The 20,260-nt window shown below is 43.5% G+C and overlaps 1 protein-coding gene across 2 annotated transcripts; it reads right to left on the bottom strand.

Annotated features, from left to right (window-relative positions):
* Positions 1-6,120: 6,120 nt before the first annotated feature.
* Positions 6,121-17,599, bottom strand: LOC140322718 (dnaJ homolog subfamily C member 3-like). 2 transcript variants are annotated; one of them, XM_072399291.1, is made up of 13 exons: positions 17,439-17,599; positions 16,120-16,253; positions 14,410-14,520; positions 13,666-13,790; positions 13,366-13,440; positions 12,874-13,017; positions 12,430-12,611; positions 10,583-10,702; positions 9,997-10,102; positions 9,795-9,915; positions 7,874-8,006; positions 7,644-7,792; positions 6,121-6,690 (listed from the first exon to the last, which is right to left on the bottom strand). In XM_072399291.1, the coding sequence occupies exons 2-13, from the start codon at positions 16,199-16,201 to the stop codon at positions 6,551-6,553; spliced, it is 1,488 nt and encodes a 495-aa protein (XP_072255392.1). In that variant the 5' UTR covers positions 16,202-16,253; positions 17,439-17,599; the 3' UTR covers positions 6,121-6,550. The 2 variants fall into 2 exon arrangements, with proteins under 2 accessions (XP_072255392.1, XP_072255393.1); XM_072399292.1 differs by having other exon boundaries at positions 16,120-16,250; positions 17,439-17,594.
* Between the last annotated feature and the right edge of the window lie 2,661 nt (positions 17,600-20,260).

Raw genomic sequence — 20,260 nt, 5'->3', positions numbered from 1 at the left:
GCCCGGTATCAGTCTTCGGCCCGGCGCAGAAGAAGCGCCAGGTACCGACATCTTCTCTCTTCTCGCTGGATTTTCTTCCTATATCACCCGATCTTGCACTGCACATGCGTGAAATCAGCAATTTTATTCCTCCAGAGCTTCATCTGCGCATGCCCATAGGCAATCAAGGCAGAAAGGGGGTGTGCTGCACCTTTTTTTTTTGTTACACGTAAAAAAATACAATTTTTACTTTAAACAAAAGGGTTATCCACCTTTTTATGTAAAGCAAAAATTCTGAGTTTAGGCTTCCTTTAAATAAACAATAACACTGTGTAATGTGTCATGTGTTCATCTTCATCTGAGGTTGTATTTTAAGACCTGCTGACCAGATGATTTTTTGTTATTTTGTCCTGATATATTACATTTTAGAATTAAAGGAAGGTGCACTTACTTTTTCATATTACTGTCTATATCTCTCACTCTCTAAATATAAACAGAGGCTTTCCCAGAGACAAGGTGGGGACTCCCACTATGTCAATCTATAATTACATTGTGCACATGACGCTGCTATCTCGTTAGATTTTGGACTCATAACTTCGTCCATGTATAAACCTCTCAGATTATCTAATCAGGAAGGAAGGGCTATAAACCACCAGATTAATAACTGGTTAAAAACTGATTCCCCTGGGCGTCAGTGGCACCGCTTGTCACAGACTTTTCCTCCAGCTAAATGCGTAGGAGTACTTCAAAGCAAACCTACAATTCGATCTGTCCCAAGCAGTCACATCAATCCCATGGCTTCAGGACTAAGAACCTCTGACATTTTAATGGCGATCCAGGTGACAACCACATCAACTTTTCTTGAGTGGGTGTCACAAGAACAGGAAGTCAGTATAAATCAATATATGTTCACCTATTCCAGAAGCCCTCAGGCTGGTGCAGCAATAGGGTCCTCTTCTGATCTCATGACAAAGGGTGCTCCTGAATGACAGGGAGCAACGCTGTCATCAGCTCATTACACTGGGGAACAATTTTGAACAAATTTTTTGTTGACTTCAAATTTTAAGCTTAGTTACACTAAAATGGGTATGCTGATTCTGAAAGTAGTGAATAAGCAAAATTTATTTTTCTGCGTACACACGTATTTACTTAATTTTAGATCAAGTCTGGCTCTGCTGTTTCTCGTGGTAAGTGCCGAAACAACGCTGGTTATATCTTAACTGTGGCAGTTTCACCATTCCCAGTCATCAGCACATTTGTACAGCAAGCCTATTTGGCATATTTCAAAGTTAAACTTGATGATCAGGATAAGTCTTGGGCCCCTCATAAGGTGTGCAGTGTGTCAGGGTTTACGGATGTGGACAACACGATAAGATGCCATTGGGTATACCTATGGTTTGGCGAGTGCCAGGAGATCTTTTCAGTGACTGTTACTATTGTTTAATGAAAACTTCAGGATATAACAAGAAAAATAAATGTAATATAGAGTCTCCTACTCTTCCATCAGCTATACGGCCAGTGGCCCATTCAGATGAAATCCCAGTGCCGGTTTTCCTTACACTACCCTCTCTTGAAGAACATGATTATGGTGATGAACTAGGTGACAACAATGGTGAAAAGTTTGAAATTGAAGAGGACTCTGTTTGTGAGTGATTTGATCAGCATGAGTTGAGTGATTTGGGACTATGTAAGAAGGCTTCAGAACTCCTAGCATCAAGACTGTGTGAGAAAAACTTACATGAAAAAAGAACGAAGGTATCACACTTCGGAACCAGAGAAATTGCATTTCCGAAATACTTTAGAACTGGCGGTGGCTTTGTGTATTGCCATAATATACCTGGTTTAATGGAGGAATTGGGAATTCCAATCTATAACTGTAAGGAACTTACCCATCCTGCGAGCCAGCGGCATCCCTGGGGATCCCAGCCGCAGAGGGAGACGCCGCTGTAGCAGACAGCATGGCCGAAGTTGTTGCCCTCCTCGCAGCGTGTCTCTCTCTGCAGACGGAGGGATCCGTCCTGGCCAAACTACTGTTCAGCCAGGCGGCATCCCTTGCATCTCCATGGACGTGATTACAGAAACTCCTGTTCTCAGCTTTCCTTTGGATGTGCAAAGTAGTGCACGTCCCAAGGGTGCTGTGGGAAGAGGCGCTCATTCGTGCCTCTTGTACCTGCTGAGAGCGTGGCACTCGGCTGCCTCGCCGCGGGGCTGGAGATAGTTAGTTTGAATTCCCTGTGGCCAATCGACCGCAGGGGATTAAGTCACCCTCCAATTAAATGGCGCCAGGTGGCGCAAGGTCACTCTGGCCATTTAGGGAGAACCTGTCCTGACCACCATTGCCCGCTATAAGCCTCTGTGTACACAGTGTGCTTGGGTGTGTCCTTGTGTTGGTTTATGCTAATCCCATTTGTCATTTCCATAGCGACCTGGTCTGAACCTGACTCTTGCCTGAACTCTGTCTGCCCTGACCTCGGATTTTTAATGACCATTCTTGTCTGCTGCCTGCCCTGACCTCGGATTGTTCCTGACCTGCCTTTGCCTTACCCTACTGTACTTTGCTTATCGGACTTAACCCTTGTCGTGTTTTATGACAATAATAAAACGTGATAAAAGGATATCTGGAGTTGGTTGTGGTTTGTGTGCCCAGGCGCATTACAATAACTCAACAAAATAGCTTATCGATAGCTCAAAGCGGAGCTTAAAGTGTGTCCTCCTTCACAATGGCAATATTTTTGGGTCAGTCCCAATTGGCCATTCAGTTTCTCTTTGTGAAGAATATGCAGACATAAAGAGAATCATTGAGTTGTTGCAATATCACCAACACAATTGGGTCATCTGTGTTGACCTTAAAATGGTATGCTTCCTTCTTGGTCAGCAATGCGGATACACCAAGTATCCCTGTTATGTGTGCATGTGTGACAGAAGAACTCGTGAGAGGCATTGGGTGGAAAGGAATTGGCCTCCAAGATCTGCCCTAAAACCAAGTGATCCAAATATTCTACATGAGCCACTTGTTGATAGAAAGAATATTATATTCCCGCAGTTTGTTAAAGCTTTGCCAACTGAAGGAGACTGTTTTAAATTCATCATTTTGGTATTTCCTAGCTGGTCATTTGGAAAAATAAAGGCCGGTGAGTTTGATGGTCCACAGATTCGGCAGCTCAAGGACTTTCTTGGAAACACACGAACAAATAATTACACAGAAATTGCCCAGAAACTCTTGGAGAGCTACAAAATGCTTGGTTGCAATATGAGCATCAAGTTGCATTTTCTGCATAGCCATCTTTCAAACTTCCCGGAAAACCTTGGTGCAGTCAGTAATGAGCAAGGTGAATGATTCCACCAAGATTTGAGGGTCATGGAAGGACGGTATCATGGTAGATGGGATGTACATATGATGGCTGATTATTGTTGGAGCATCCGGCGGGATTGTCCTAACACTGAACACTGCAGGAAAAGCTAGAGAGGAAATTTTGACCTTAACCACTTAACCGATTCATTTTCAAATGTTTTCCTGTAAAAAAAATAGTCATAGAGTAACAATAAATTCTTTAAACAAAAGAAATTTAAATAAACAGTACATTCAAGTTATTATTTCATTATAATTTCATTGTATGTGAAATTTGTATGTTTTTTGACAAAAATGGAGGGTACCCTGTATCATAAAATCTGGATGTGATAGCAAAAAACTGGGCTCATTTCTGGATTCACCACCCAAACATTAGTAAAAAAAAACAAGTGTAAGGTCTAACTCAAAAAAAAAAAAGCATTCCCCAGTGTTATCAAGGACTGCTTATCACCAGGTGAAGACCCTATAAGGACCCTGCACATCATGTGACGCATTCCATGCATCATTACGCTGTTGGTCCAGGCTGCTGTGATGACTTCCCAGTAGAAGGCAGGTCCATGAAATCCTGCACCTACAGGATTCTCAGTCAAATTGAATGATATTATGTACTATATTATTCAGGAAACTGATAACATCTAGTGGTGGAAAAGAAGAACTGCAATTGACAGCTCAGGAGAGAAGTAAGCATTGCAGCCACTGGGGTGTTGGGAGGACATTAAAAAAAGAAAGACTTGTACAGGACCTTCATGTACAAATTGCACAAATACAGAATTCAAATATACTTATTTTCATATATTGAATTTGCCTTTTGTTCACAGTGCTGTAGTAACACTGTATTTAGCAGTCAGGTATATTAAATGCTAAACTCCGAGCACAAACATTTTTATTAAAACATATTCCTTATGTCACAAATAATATAAATTCACTTTGTGTGCACCGAATGCCTCATAAACCCAGATATTATCTTGTAAATGTAGATACGTCGCTGTTCTTCATATAGGGTGCAGAGAGCAAAGCTGTAGAAGGGGCCAAAAGACCACACCCACCGCAAGCTGCATTCACAAAACTACAGGAGGGGGCGGAGACAAGACAGCTAATTCTGCTCAACACAGGACAACGGTATGGGCCACTTAACATCCGCCACACTCCCCCACAGCATACCGAAATATTGACCCATGTATGGCCAGCTGAAGAATACACATCTCTCTTGTATTTGGACATTTGCTTATCATGCAGTTCAGCTGTAACCTCCCACAAAGCTGCAACAAATGACTAGGCTGTGGGGGAACCGCTGAAGGTGACACTGAAAGATAAACTTTGCAACAAATTAATAGTAATGATTAACCAGCTGAAGAAAAATCTATGCAAAGCAATACATTCCAAATAGTCTTGTCTTTTACCGGAACGACATCATCCCTCAGCTATTGCATGCATGATCTGCATGGAGTTTTTATGCTCTATGAGTGTTTATGTGTGATTGTTTGAGGGGTGTTTAGTCAAAATGGCTTTGGTGACGTGGACAGTTCCCATAAATGTAAGTACTGCTCCTGCTGTTTTCAGGTTGTACTAGGTATACTCCTAAAGGGGGAGCTGTGTTTGCTGTCAAATGCGTAGAGTTTTAATAAAGTTGTTTCTACATTCATACAATGTCCGGTACAAAGACAAGTCAGTGTAGTGCTTACTTACAATGGTAATAGAGTAGAGAAGGTCCCCTCACATTGGTGGTCAGTGGAAAAAAGCACCTCCTTTAAACTAGTGCTCAGTGGGCAACTGCCATCGTACATTGGTGATCAAAAAACACATGCCCTCTTAGATGGGTGGTTCTTGACAGAAGGCCCCATTTACATTGGTGCTTAGTTTAGAAGGTCCGATTAGGTTGGTTATTGCATTAAAAAGACCGCTTTACATTGGTCAGTGGACTATGGGCTATCTAGATTGGTGGTTATGGATAGAAGGCTCCCTTAGATCACTGGTCAGTAGAGAAGGGCCCCTTACACCGGTGGACAAGGGCTCACTTACAAAAGAGCCTCCTTACATTGATGATTGAAGGACACAGGGCTCTTAAACTTGTGGTCATTGGGAAAAAGACTTCTTTACATTTGTGTTCAGTTTAGAAGGCCCTGTTAGGTTGGGGATCAGCAGAGAAGGGCAACTTTACATTGATAAGTAAAAATGGCCTCCTTAGATTGGTGGTCACATTGGTGATCAGTAGCAAAGGGCCCCATTACATTGATGGTAAGAGGGGAAAGCTGTGTTACATTAGTGTTCAGCACAGAAGAGCCCCGTAACATTGGTGGTCACTGGACTTCGTTCCTCCTAGATTGGTGATCATTGGACAAGATTTCCCTCAGATTGGTGGTCATTGGGAAAAAGCCTTCTTCCAGGGGAGATCAGCGGTGAAGTGCTACCTTATATTAGTGATGGAAAGACGGGCCCCCTTAATTGTGGCCACTGGGAAAAGGCCCTGGTAAGTTGCCGATTGACAGGAAAGGGTCCCTTTTCATAGGCAATCAGTGGACTAGCCAAGTAGGGCTCACTTATTCTTGGTGGACATTGGTCTTTGGCCACTTTTGGATCGGTAATCATTAAACATTTGTGGTCATTGAGAGAAGAGAAGGACCCCTTACACTGATGGTCAATGGTCATTGAGGGTCTAATCTTTCCCTTACAAATATCAGGAAACAAAACCAATGTGAAGCAGAGATTAATAATTGTTCAAGGGACCCCTAGCAAATCTCTGAAGTACCCATGGCTGGCAAAGCTGATCTAGGGGATAGAAGGGGAATACAAGGTTTCTCATTTGAAAGAATTTATTCTTTAATAATATATCTTTTCCCACCCCCTACAACTCTCAAAGTTTTTTTTCCATTTTTTTCTGTTTAATTTGACCAAACTCTAATTTTGAACGAGGTGATCTGTGCACCCCTAACAGTACTTCATTTCACGGTTCTGTTGGAACCAGTTCCACAAAAGTCCAGGAGAACAGGCCGAGTGGTGGAGGTCAATGCCCCGTCATGATTAGCCTACTGCTGGGTAAATCGCCCAGGGGAAGCATCTTCGGGAGCTGTTCACACACTGGTGCATGCGACGGCATTTAAAAGGCTCTTCCGCACTGTAAACGGATATGTTTAAAGAGTTCTTAAGGAGGTGACCTGGAGAGTGGGCCACCATGGAGTGTGCGTTCCTGGTAACAGTCAGCCCCCAGAAGGAAGGGCCCAGGAATCAGTTAAAGTTAAATTTAAAGTGGAAGTTGCCTGAGCCGAAAGGGTTAAACTCAAAAGGCCACTGCTGGTGATGTCCTGAGCCTTGCTGGTTCTCGGGGTCCAGTGGATCTTCTCCGGCGTCCACCTTCTGACGCATCTCTGCAAAAGGGATAACAAGAATAATAGGAAGCAGTTCTTTACATGTTACACCACAAAAGTACTCATATGGAGAAAAATCTGGGAGCTGCTATTTGTAACATCTGTAATAAATCTGCCAACTAGCCTACTCTTCTTTAAATCTTTCCTCCAGCCTCTAGGAATGATCACTCCTCTCTTCTAATAAAGCAGCCTGCGGGCCTCCCCCTCCGGCAAAGCAGCCCGCGGCCCTCCCCCTCCAGCAAAGCAGCCCGCGGGCCTCCCCCTCCGGCAAAAGCAGCCTACTGGCCTCCCGCTCCGCCAAAGCTGTCCACCGACCCCCCTCCTCTTTCCGTTTATAGCTGGCCACCTGACCCCCCCCCCCATGCCTTCTTTTCAGTCTTGCACAGTTGTACAGGTTCCTCTCCTTGACTGAAATTACTCTTTCACAGCACACTGTGACCTTTTCACAATATGTGTTAAAAGCTGCAGCAACTCAGATAGAACCCGTCCCATTTCATAGATAGATGATGTCCAGCCTCATTTAGACTTTGACTGTCTTTTTTAATAGAGCCTTATAGAGGCCCATAATCATGTCTGGTTGTTATCTAGGGCAGTCTCCATGCAAATATCCAGAATGGCCACTCCTCTAGATCCACAAGGACCCATTAAGCCAGCTAGATTTTTTCACATTACTCCAGCTATGAAATCAGAAACCAACTAGAAATTGGGGAGTTTCATGAAGAATTATGGGAACTCTCCAAACAGCATGGATTAGGATATTTTTGATTGTACAGCTATAGCAGAAATTGTGTCGGACCTCGGACCTGGCCGATTTCCTTCTGTTATGATGCCCCTGGATTATATTTAGCTGAATATTTATTATTATTATTATTATTATTATTAATAAACAATTTATATAGCACCAACACTGTTGACTATGAAACATTACACTAAAACAAAACAATAGTTCATACCTGGGTCTGTTAACACTTCTTTGGCAGCTGCAATATCGATGAATTTCTTCTCGGCCTCTCTTTTTTCCTCCTCTGACTGGAAGTTGTCTGGGTGCCACTGCTGTGCCAACTTCCTGTATGCTTTGATCACTTCTTGTTTGTTGGCATTTCTATAAGACAATAAAGTCTTCACAGACTGTCCCCATAACAAATACATCATATACACAGATCCATACAAATGTGGAGGTTACCTCTTCACACCCAGGATCTTATAGTAATCTCTTTTACGGGACTGTTTGAGAAGCTTCTGAGACCTCTCCAGACCTTCCTTTATTTCCTCATTCTCTCCATCCAGCTCTTTGGCTTGCTGGAAATCCTCCACCGCTGCAAAAAAAAAGCAAAAATGTGAGGAAGAGTAAAGTAGTTTGATAGAGCTCAGATTTCCCAACAAGGTTAGAACATAATGTAATAGTAGTTGCCAGCCCCTGGTTTACAATAGGTAGGTAATAGAGGCAAAAGACAGGGATTTTTTAGGCAAGTAAAAATAAATACATTTTGCTTATAAGAATCACAAAGTACATAAAAAGATTATGGCTTAAAAGTGGTTTATGTAATTGAAATTAAAGAACCATCTTCTCCTTACCTGAAGCGTTTCGGCTTCCTCAGGGTTTATTTTTTTAGGGACTCTTATTTGTGGATGAAGGAGCATTGATACTGTAATTAGGAGTTGATGCACTAAAGTAGTTGTGTTTAGATTATGTCTATTAGAAATAACCCGTCACCTATAGGGGGTAACCCATAATGAGTATCAATGGCTGGGCATATAGGTAAGAGGGATTGCTTTTTTAAGGCATTCAGGTTATTTCCCCGTGGGGCAGGAGATAGGGCATTAAAGGTTCTGCTTGTGAAGAAACTCGTAAAATGTGGCTGGTTGTAATGATCTAATGGTGCCTGAGGGTATTAGGGTATATTAAATGCCCCACAGGGAAATAAAAAAAAAAAAAAATCACTTACCTATCCACTTGAACAATGATACCCATTATGGGTTATCCTCTACATGTGACCAGTTATTTCTACTAGTCTCTATAAAAAAAACCCTGAGGAAGCCGCTAGGAAAAGCGTGTTGGGTGAAGAGACGATCTGTTCTTAATTTCAATTGCATAAACCACATCTAATTTAAGCTACGTCTAGTTATACTGCAAACGCCATATTCTTTGTATGCACTTTGTGATTCTTATAAGTAAAATTTATTTAAAAAATCTCCGACTTTTGCCTCTATTACCTACAAAACATGAGGAAGAAATATTTCAGATAACAAGAGAAGCCCCACAGAGTCCTCTTAAAAAGGATTTTGTCACTACAAATCCTAAAAAAAAAAAAGTTGTTTCCCTTATTAGGACAATGAATGGCACTAGGAACATTATTCTGTTTTTACTAATAGGGCAACTGTGCATCCAGGGATGTAGGGTTACAGGAAATACATGGCTTAATAATATATATTATTAAAGAGGGGAAGAAAGAAAGAGATGAGATGAGAGAGATGAGAAAAAAAAACGAACTAAAGGCAAGAAAAGGTATAAAGGGACTGGAGAAAAGAGATAAAAGAGAGGATAGAGGAAAGGAGAGGATAAGGCAGAGCTGACTGCATGCAAAAGTGCAGAATAAATTAATGTAAAGGAGGGGGTGGAGATAGCAAAAAAGGGGAAATAAGAGACGTTAAAAAAGGAACTGTGAAGAGAGCAAAATGGAGGAAAGGGTAGGGATGAACAGGTAAGGAGACAGGAAATAAGAGGGATAGCTTGGACACAGAAAAAGAGAAGATGGAATGAGAAAGGAGAGGGGATAAAAAAATACCAGACATGGAAGGATAAAAGATAACACAGGATAAGAAACAGGAGGACATATCTGGGAAAAAGAGAAGAGGGTATAAAATGAGAGAGGTGGAGAAGGAGCTGGGACAAGACACAACAAAGAAGAGAAAAAACAGGAAATGAGAGGAAAAAAGAAAGAAGAAGCTGACAAGAGATGGTAAATGACAGGAGCATGGAGCAAGGAGATGTTAAGGAAGAGAGAAGAAGGGAGTCCTGCAGGAGAAATGGCGACAGAAATAACTAAAGTGAGATAAAAATGACAATGAGAAGAAGAGACACCACACACAGACCATGCACAGACCTTTCTCGTATTCTTCATTTAGAATATAGACCTCGGCTCTGTCCTTTAGCACCTGCGGATTGTGAGGGTCTCTCTGATGGGCTTCTGTACACGTTTTGATAGCGGCTTCTGTGTGCTGACTCTGCAGGTCACATGACACCAGGTTACACTTTACATTTCAGCCATCTATGGTTGGACCCCAAAACACGGCTATAGGACTCACCTTAGACAAGCAGTGACAGATCCGCTCTTTTGCCTGTTTTCTGTAAATTTCTACATTTGGTTCTGTTTTCATGGCAGCTTCAAATTTTTCTATAGCAGCTTCATACCTGCAGAACACACAATGATTAACTGAATAACACAGGGCCACTACAATGTACAAATACGGGCACAGTGGGTCAGCGGCCAGCACTTTGGCCTTTGCAGGTTCGCCTTCCGTTGGTGTGGGTTTCCTCCGGCTACTCCGGTTTCTTCCCACAATCTAAAAACATAAAGGACATGCAATACATATAACATTCTGGCCTTATCTTGTCTCAACAATATCTGCATGGAGTTTTCCAGTTCTCCTCATTTTATCTGACAAAACTGGCCCTTCAGTGTTTGGGAATCTAGAGAATGATGTGCAAGGCTCTTTTCTGACTCTATATAAATGTATTTAATAAATAAATAATATCCAACAGTTCTCCAGGGTGACAGTTGCCATTCTTTCTATTCCTGAATCCATGCATGGTCCTTACTAATGGTCACCATTCATTCTTTTTTATTTACCTGTTCATGTTGAAAGGGGAGGTAAGTGCACAAAAAATTACCTTTGGTCTCGGACTAGTTCCTCGGCCGATTCCAGCTGTCTGGAGAGCTTCTTGACTTGTTTATAATGGGAGAAGCAATCTTTGTCATCCTGATCTAGCTTCAGACACTCTCGCACTTGGCTAAAAGAGCAAACAGAAAAACACAATGTTCTAGTAACAGGCCAATAAAACTTTATAGCAGGTCTGCCTCACCCCCAGCATCCTCATATAACACAGGACCTGTGTTAAAGTGGATCTCTCATCTCTCTTCTTATGTTGTCTAATGGTGCAGCACACTGCAACTTGCACCCTCCCTGGTTGTATGGTAGACCCCTCATACTAGACTTCCTTTGTCCTTTAATATGGTACAACAGACCTTTTCCACTTTTCCCCACACAGTTTATTAGACCCCATGGCGTTGTACTCCTCCTGACCTTAACCCTCCATGTATTCCCTCATGATAAACGATATCCACTCCTAACCTCAGATCTTCCGTGATTTATAAGATACAGATTAGATCCCATGCAACTCATGAAATATAAGATCTCAACCTCCATGTCTTACCTTATTGATATACAAGATCTTTTCTACATGCAGTCCTATGATATATTATATTCAAGTTCTCCACATGATCCCTATGATATATACTGTCCACCCCAGACCATGCATTTGTTTCTGATGATATATTAGTTTACATGTGTTTTCCCTTATGATATATCAGACCTGCTTCACCTCAGACTTTTCCCCCCAAGGTATATTAGATTCCCCTTAACCTTCCGAATGTTACCTCCCTATTGATATTTTAAATCCTCTACAATGGTTCCTACAATATATAGAAGATCTTCACTACAAACCCTGTGCATGATCCCTACGATATATACTTTAGGATCTTCCCCACCTCAAACCATGCAAGTGTTTCCCCATGATATATTAGTTACTCTACATGTGTTAACCCCAGGATATAATAAAACCTTCTCACCTCAGACCCTCCATGTGTTCACCATAATATATCAGAGCTCCTTTAACTCATTTAACTGTTCGCCTAGGGTATATTAGATTCTCCCCTACTCATAATATATCAGATCTCCTTCACCTCAGACTGTCCCCTTAAGGCTGCAAACTTTCATAGCCAATAAGCCATTTCAGATGTGGGACTTTGAGTCCCGCCCTAATGGCTCCGCCCACCACCAGGGAACGCCCCCTGAAGTGAAATCCCTCCCCTCTGTATGCATTACGGACGAGAGGGATTTCCCTTCAGGGAGCTTTCCCTATTTACCGCAGCGGCGGAGGTATTAATGCCGACTGTGGTAAATAGGGGAGCAACAGCAAGGAGGCGGCACTGGAGCTCGCTCCAGCGGCTCCGGCAGTTCCTAACTCCCCCTGGCCGATCCGCGAAGCTGCGAGTTCGTGGCCGGCTTAGGCCGGATCGGCTAGGGGGCGTTCGGCCGGAAACGAACTACTGGGTAGGCCGTATCTGGCCTAAAGGCCGGAGTTTGCTGTCCTCTGCCCTAAGTTATATTAAATTCTCTCCAACTCTTCACCCCAGACTGTTCCCCTAAAGTAAATTAGATTCTCCCCTACTTAGACCCTACACGTGCTCCACCATGATATATCAGATCTCCTTCACCTCAGACTACTTTCTTAAGGTATATTAAATTCTCCACTACTTAGCCCCTACACGTGTTCCACCATAATATATCAGATGTTCTATACTTGTTTCTACATGATATATAAGACCCTGTCCTCCTTACATGATCCTCCATGTTCTATAAGACCATCCCCACGTTCCTCCATGATATACTGGAATTAGATCCTTGTTATTAGATCCTCCCCACCTGTTCCCTCATTCTGTAGGTCCTCTTCCTTACCTCAGACTCTCCTCATGCTCCCCCATTGAGTAGTAGAGGCGGCTTAGTTTCAGGAAAGCGGCTCTGTTGTCATTACGGAGCTTGGTTGTTGGTTTGAGGTCCTGGATGGCCTTGTTTAGATCTCCGATTCGGAGGTAACACTCAGACCTCAGCTCCCTTACACTGGGGTCCCAAGGGGAGTACTAAAGATTTGAGATGAATATTAAAAAAATTAGAGCCTTAGGTATAACATGAAAAAAAAAAAAAACACAACTCACAAGATGTCACTGAAATCCTCCCACTTGAATAACTCCATAGTAACAGCAGCTAGAGATGTCAGTGAGGGTTTGTTTTAAAGTCTACTTAGTACTTGGAGTAAGAAAGCAGTATGTAAATATTTCATATCAATAGTCTAGCAGGTAAAGTAAGAAATTGCAAAAGTACATGATACCGTCCACTCATTACCTCAATCACTTTCTCTAGCAAGCTGATTGCTTCCCCATAATCCTCTCTGTTATAGGCCGCCCATGCCTCCTCATGCCTCTCCTCTACTTCTCTCGCTCGGTCCAATTGGTTCTTTGCTTCTTCATTGGTTGGGCTGCTGAGTAACTGTTGGGAAAAAGCAGAAAATAGATTTTTTTTTTTAAGTTTAATAATGTTACCAGTACTACATTTTTTTCCATCTCTTTAATGCCCACCCACATAGTACGTCCAATTTTTCCACTGTCTTTGTATTACGCCCCAACTGTCCAGCGCCCGTGTTGTGACCCAAATTTTCAGTAACTTCCCAAAAACAGCCGGGTGGTTACTCAAAAGTGCTTGGTGGTGCACCCAGCTAAAAGGGGCAGGGGAGAACACTGGACACTTCAAATTTATGAGAACACTGCCCAACCAATCACTAGAGACCAGTGATTCAACACTTCATATTCTTGAGAACTTCAATCACTGTACACTCACCACAGCACGGAAATCCTGCTCGGCGTCCTGGGTGTCCCCTTGTTTCAGAAGAATATTTCCCCTCTGAAGTCTGGCCTGAAGATAATGAATACGAAAAAGGTTAGAAACACACCAGATATCTGATCACCAGCACATGCACAGGAAGTGACATCACCAAAACATACACAAGATGTTACATCACCAGCACATGCACAGGAAGTGACATCACCAGCACATGCACAGGAAGTGACATCACCAGCACATACACAGGAAGTGACATCACAGCACATGCAGAGGAAGTGTCCGGATCCGGTAACTTACAGCCAGGAAGTCCGGCTTCAGGTCAATGGCTTTGCTGAGATCTGGAAGAGCAGATTTGAATTTCCCCATCGCCAAGTAGACGGTGGCCCGCTTGTAATACGTCAGGTAGTTTTTGGGGTCTCCATCTGCAAGTTAAGAATGTTATATCATTACAGGTAGACATGGATGGTGGGAGGAGCCAGCAGGGTGCTGAACATATCGTCCTGAAATAATCACAGCAAGACCATGGTATTTATCTCAAGATGCCCCGATGTAAGCAGTGGGCTGGCTCTTGGGAGGAGTTATGCAAATATCAAAATGCCCTAATGAGTAAATGAGTGGGAAGGAGTGGGCGTCCCTAGGCAGGGTTAATTTGCATTAAGACCCACATGGGGTCTTAAACCTAAATGAAAATAAATTCAATGAATGAAATGGGTGGGACAGGGGCAGTCAGTCAGGAGTGGGAGGGGCAAGATGAAACTGAGCATCCTCCAGCTAGAAAATGAGGTGGGCTTTATCTGGCTGCAGCTTCTACTGTACAGTGTAAGACGCTTATTAAAAATATATATAAATTATTATTGTTAAACAGGATTTATATAGTGCCAACATATTATGCAGCGCTGTACATTAAATAGACAGTGACAATGGAGGAGCAGAGGACGCTGCTCCAAAGAGCTTACAATCTAGGAGTATTAGAGGCTGAACATTTGGCGACATGGTGTCTTTACCTCGACATAAGTTTTGTGCAGGTGGTGTAATACCTACCCACGGCGGAGTGATAATGGGACAGAGCTTCGGCCAGTTGTCCAGCAGCCAGGAGTTTGCGGCCCATCTCCAGGTGGTTCTCTATCTCAGACTGGCTGGCTGCCAGGGATCCTGCCGGGGAAACAACAAACGTTAGAGAGCTTTTGATGGAGGGTGCTATTTCGCTATGAGCTAGCCCTGAAGTCTTGGGGAGTACTTTGGCCTTACGGTCAGGTACTCTCCCTTACTGGGGGTCTCTGTTCGGGAGAGCTCCCAGCTTAGTATCTGTTGGGACTGACTTAGAAAAAAAGGCCCCCATCTGACTTCGGCCAGAGGGGCAAGTAGGTCCACTTCAGCTTCTGCTGGGTGACCTTAGTACCCAGCCCTCGTCAGGAGCCTTGTTTCAGGGGGTCTGGGGAAATTGGGTGGCCCTTCCTCTTTAGAAGAGGGATCACAAATAGTACCCCAGTGCACTTTTTTTGTGTGGTGTGTTTGCACTTACACTTTTTCTCGGAGCACAGGGTTTTTGTTTAGAGGATCACGTTACACGAGATTCGATAAGAAAAAACAAATGTTAGAGAGCTCTGGTTACAACATCCGGGGCTTACAAAATCATCCAGGAGCCGAGGGGTATTTATTGTAATTTAAAGAGGACCAGCAATATGGCAGCCGGGCCTACAACAGACATGAAGAGGGGAAGGGCCCAATCACCAGTATTGTCTGGCATCACCCTGCAGCTATTTCCCCATTACTGGCTTGCTATGGCTTCATCTGGACTGGTCAATGAGTGAGGACAGCCGTCCTGGCGGGTGGAGGCGGCCACTCGTAGAAGGGAGGCAGCCATTTTCAGGAGGGTGGCGGCCATTCTTAGGAGGGAGGCGGCCACGTGTAGAAGGAAGGTGGGGCCATCCTGGTAGGAGGCGGTCGCTCATAGAAGCTGCCAGCCAGCCTGGTGGAGGAAGTGGCCATCCTGGTAAGGGGAGGCAGCTATCCCCATATAGACGCAATTTAGGTTTTTTTCCTTATGTCAGAGCCCTCAACAAATAGGACATTATTAACAAGACAGTCAGGAGTAACACCCCTAGTATTTCCCTCAGTACAAGTCAACACATAACACACTAACTGTCTTGGATGGAGGGTGACAACACTCACTTACTATACTAGATCCATGTTGTCACCCAGGGCAGACGACAAACATGTCTGCTTTTGTTCATCCCCATACCATGTTGGTGGTCGCCCCCCAAGTAATTTACTGAATTTTAATGCATATTTGCCTATAGAAAATTACAGATCACTGCATTTCTGGCAGGATCAGCAAGCATGTTCTGTACTTGCTGAAAAAGAGCCGAAAAAAGAAAAAACAAATGTAACCACCACATCCAAGGACTAGTAAAATTAATTATATTTAATTTTTGGGGTTTGGTTTGTGCTTCTAGTAAACACAAACGCACCTGACCCCTTCCTGGCATGATAGTTATATCATCATGGGTATAGCACCAACATGTACCATGGCACTGTACAAAGTCCATAGTCATATCACTAACTGGGACTCGGAGGAGATCACACCCCGCCATTGTCATATGTCATTACACAGGCCAATTAGGGTGGGGGGGGGGATTATGCTTCCAAAAACTGGGAGGACATACAAACTCCATGCAGACAGTGACCTGCCATGATCTGAGCCTGAAAAAAGTATTCACTGCTGGCCAGTAACATCCCCATCAATCTCACCATCCAGCTGGAGATCCAGGATGACACAGAGGAGGGAGAGAGAGGACAGGACTCCGCTCATACCGCGCCGATCTCTCTCCATGCCGGCTGTGGGGGGCGCTCTGCTTCGGGATGACGCGGTCCTCTTCCTGCTGCTGGTAAAAAAAGCAGAAAAATATGACTTAATATATACCAATCCACATCTGCTTATAGAGGCTGCCCCCTGCTGCCCAAGCACTGTATTACACCTTCCCACCATACTACCCAGCTCGCCAAATCGTAGTGATGCTAGTACGCCCTCTTGTGGACATGAGCACATCTGTAAAGCTGCCAAGGTGATTCTAAGCTTTCCCGTGATCCTCTGGGAGGGCAAGTGACACAAGAAAACGGAGATACAACCCAGAAGTAAGGCCAAGGCTTTATGATTTTACCAATCTTTTTGTAATGCAGCGCAAAGACAGCAGGGGGCAGCCATACAGGATTTGGTTTGCCTATAATGATGTCTGGCTGGTGAAGACAACATAGAAGGGATGACCAGACCAACAACAGGGGCGCCAGTGGGGTGCAGGCAGGGTCTAAGCACCTCCTCCTGAAGCTGTAAACAGATGATGTCATTTCATGACAAGTCTTTGCTTGTCTTGCCAGGAACAATAAAGTTTTAGACCAATGGGTCTAAAACTTTATTGATCCTGGCAAGACAAGAAAAATCTTGGCTGTGATTCTCCCAACCTGATTACAGCTTGTGATTTTGTGAACAATAAAGTTTTTGATCGATGACATCATCAGCTTGGCAACTTTTATAGCTTATATATTCCCAGTGGCCACTTTATTAGGTACATCAGGCTATTGATATAGCCAGCCAATAAGAAATCATGGGACACCAATACACAGTATTGTCAGCCTGCCATGTACGCTTGTAGCTGGACCGCCATGATGGGCAGCTCAGATGGCAAACATGGCAGGGTGACAACTCTTTGGACAATTGCCAGGTATAGGTATGATGTTGTCAGCATATAAAAGGAAGTCCCGTTACCGGCAGGGAACTTTGTATACCACAAGCCTTGACACCAAACACGACATAGATTTCAGGTATGCATACACTTTAATACCACCCTAAGAGTGACGAGTATAGCCACTGGTCACAGCACCCAAATATAATGACTTGTGTATGTGCATCAGACCCCACCAAGCCACCCTTCCTGTACAATACCCAACCCCTCTCAAATTACGGTATATACTCCATTCTATCACCATGGTAACCATGGTAGACAGGTCCTCTTAGACACTACAATCAAGTCACGTGACCTGTAGACTTAGGGGGGAACGCGCATATACATTACCTGTTACTCCCCTGTCACTCCCGTGCTGTACATCCTATGTACCTACACAGTCCTCAGTACTTCCGCTTCCGGATGTCACACCTACACATTTGCCAACCAACGCAAGACTTCCGATCTTTGACCAATCAAAAGCCTACCAACCATAGCGTGGTTTCCCGCGATTGGCTATCTGTCAGAAGCCGTGACTACAGCATCGCCCCACCTTCTTTCACTTTCAGCTATCTTTTTCAGGTATCCTAGCGACGTTGCGACATGATTGACGGCTCAACACCAGCGCGTCATGGATTGGTCGAACAGACTCTGCCCCGCCTACTTTCTTGTCACTTTTTATTGGCTGAGATCTGGACACCTGCTCTAAATTCATTGGCTGCATATATGTGATGCTGTCACTCACATAGGGTTTCTCGCCACTGTCTGGCAGATCATTGGCTGCGTGTTTTCCGGATGTCAATCACTGAGTTAGACACGCCCTTTGTTGGCTCACAGCGTGTTGCAGCTGTCAGCGGAGACGCTCACTCTATTTCTATTGGGAAAGTCCCTTCTTCCTTTTCGCGTTCATTGGCTACAGCGCGTTGAGGGTTACCTATCTGAGATTTGCTAGGGAAGCCCCGGGACTGATTTTGTGGAATGTTGTGGTGAGGTAGAGGAGGGAGGGCGCCACCCAGTGCTTACAAATAGGTATTACACTTCCCTCACTAAAATAGTGGAGGTACGGACAACACAAACTATTTGGATATTTGGCATCTGTGGTGGTGAATATGGCGAATGTACTTTGAAGTACTGCTGTCCCTTAGTGAGTCCTGCTGCATCCATAAACAACTGACAGCTAATGACCACTTCTTATGGGGAAGATGCTGCAAGGAGCCCCACCGCCTTGTCCTTCCCACCCTCTCTGATATAGCGACTCCATGTAGTTTACATATTCCTCCCCCTGACACTAATGATTGGGCATTATTCCTCCTATTGACCCCAACAATAGGGAACTATTCCTCCCCCTGAGGCTAAAGATGGGGCACTATTTCTTCTTACTCAAAAAATAGGGAACTATTTCTCCAACTGACACTAATGATGGGGCAATATTCCTCTCACTGATACCAAGGATGGGGCAGTATTCCTCCCACTTACCCCAACAATAGGGAACCATTCATCCCCTGAAACTAATGACGGGGCAATGTTCTATTCCCAAAAATACGAAACTATTTTTCCAACTGACACTAATGGTAGGGCTTTAGTCTTCCCACTGGTACAGATGATGGGTCATTATTTATCCTATTGACCCCAACGATAGGGAACTATTCCTCCCACTGATACCAACAGTGGGGTAATTTTCCTTCTAGTGACCCCGATAATGGGGCACTATTCCGTTATTCCTCTTACTGACATTAAGGATGGGGTACTATTCTTCCCACTGACACCAATACTGGGGCACTATTCCTCTCACTGCAACAGTAGAGAACCTTTCACCCCCCTAATGGGGCACTATTCCTTTTACTGATCCCAACAATAGGGAACTATTCCTCTCCCATAACACTAATGATGGGGCACTATTCTTTTTATTGACACCAATGATGGGGCACTATTCTTCCCACTGATACAGAATATGGGGTGTTATTTCTCCTACTGTCCCCAACAATAGGAAACTATTTCTCTCACTGTTAAAAACAGTGGGGTTACTTTACCTTTCACCTACCTCAGTTATGGAACACTATTCCTCCTCCTGACACCAACTATGGGGCACTATTCCTCCCACTAACTTTTAGGATGGGGCATTATTCCTCCTCCTGATATGAACTACGGGGCACTATTTCTCCCATGGACCCCAATGATGAAATACTGTTCTTCCCACTGACACCAGCGATGGCACACTATTCCTCCCGTATTCTACTAGATCACTTGGTATTCACATTCCATTACATATCTTAAAAATATTAGGGGTCACACCAGATTTAAGGATAGTGGGGTGGAGCCATGTAAACTTTATGAATCTATAAGACATCAGACCCAACTGTATCTATGGTGTGGAACAGATTCAACCTATTCTTATAGACCCGTCTATTACAAATTACGTACAGCTGTTCCATCAGTGCAGTGTGTGGAAGCCATGGCTTCTACGTGGTAGGGCCTAGGGACCAGCGAGAAAGTGAAATATTGAAGGGTAAAGATTAAGGGATTTGGTGACTTTGATGTACTATAATACATCAAATAAAGGTAGTGCAAAAGTGAAGAAAAAATCTGTTCTTGGTGGTTCTGGCAAACTGGTCCAAAAATGTTAAATACTGATTGTCCTGAACCTAAACACTGTTTATTTCATCTTTAACCCAGATTTAAACAACAAGCACTAATCAAATCGAAATGTGCAAACCATTGCCACTATCTGGACCACCACCTAATGACCATCTGGTACAGGCAAGTCAAATATTCCATGTGGTATATCAGTTAGGCTTCTCTAACTTCCTCTAGTCAAACTTGATCCCATATTTGAACAGTAAATTCGAATGTGCAAACCAGTAATTCATGTTTTTTGTTTGGTATATCTGACCAAGTTTCTATGTTTTTGTTAATATTTACGTACAATTTTGATCAAATTTTTCTTGAACCAAAATCTGAACAAAAAAACCCTTCCACTGTATGAACCACGACACAATGACCATCGATTACATGTCTGTCATTTTTTTTCCATTTGTTATATCATCCATGGTTTTATGACCTCCCCAAGATTCAACAAACATTTTGGTAACATTTTTGTCGGATTGAATTTAATCCCAAATCCAAACAGCCAAAGCAAAATCTAAATACGCAGCCTGTGTCACCATAAAGACCAC

The sequence above is a fragment of the Pyxicephalus adspersus genome, chromosome 2, assembly GCF_032062135.1.
Source record: "Pyxicephalus adspersus chromosome 2, UCB_Pads_2.0, whole genome shotgun sequence".
In the NCBI taxonomy this organism is placed as follows: domain Eukaryota; kingdom Metazoa; phylum Chordata; class Amphibia; order Anura; family Pyxicephalidae; genus Pyxicephalus; species Pyxicephalus adspersus.
The sequence above is the reverse complement of the archived record's forward strand: the minus strand, read 5'-3'. Positions and strand labels throughout refer to the sequence as shown.

Bases quoted from the DNA above. Each gene is read 5' to 3' on its own strand.
- LOC140322718 (XM_072399291.1), bottom strand. From the start codon at position 16,201: ATGGAGAGAGATCGGCGCGGTATGAGCGGAGTCCTGTCCTCTCTCTCC. The intron at 10,103-10,582 runs GTAATTTTTTGT...TGTGTTCTGCAG, and splicing joins GAACTAGTCCGAGACCAAAG to GTATGAAGCTGCTATAGAAA. The intron at 9,916-9,996 runs GTGAGTCCTATA...TGTGACCTGCAG, and splicing joins TCTGTCACTGCTTGTCTAAG to AGTCAGCACACAGAAGCCGC.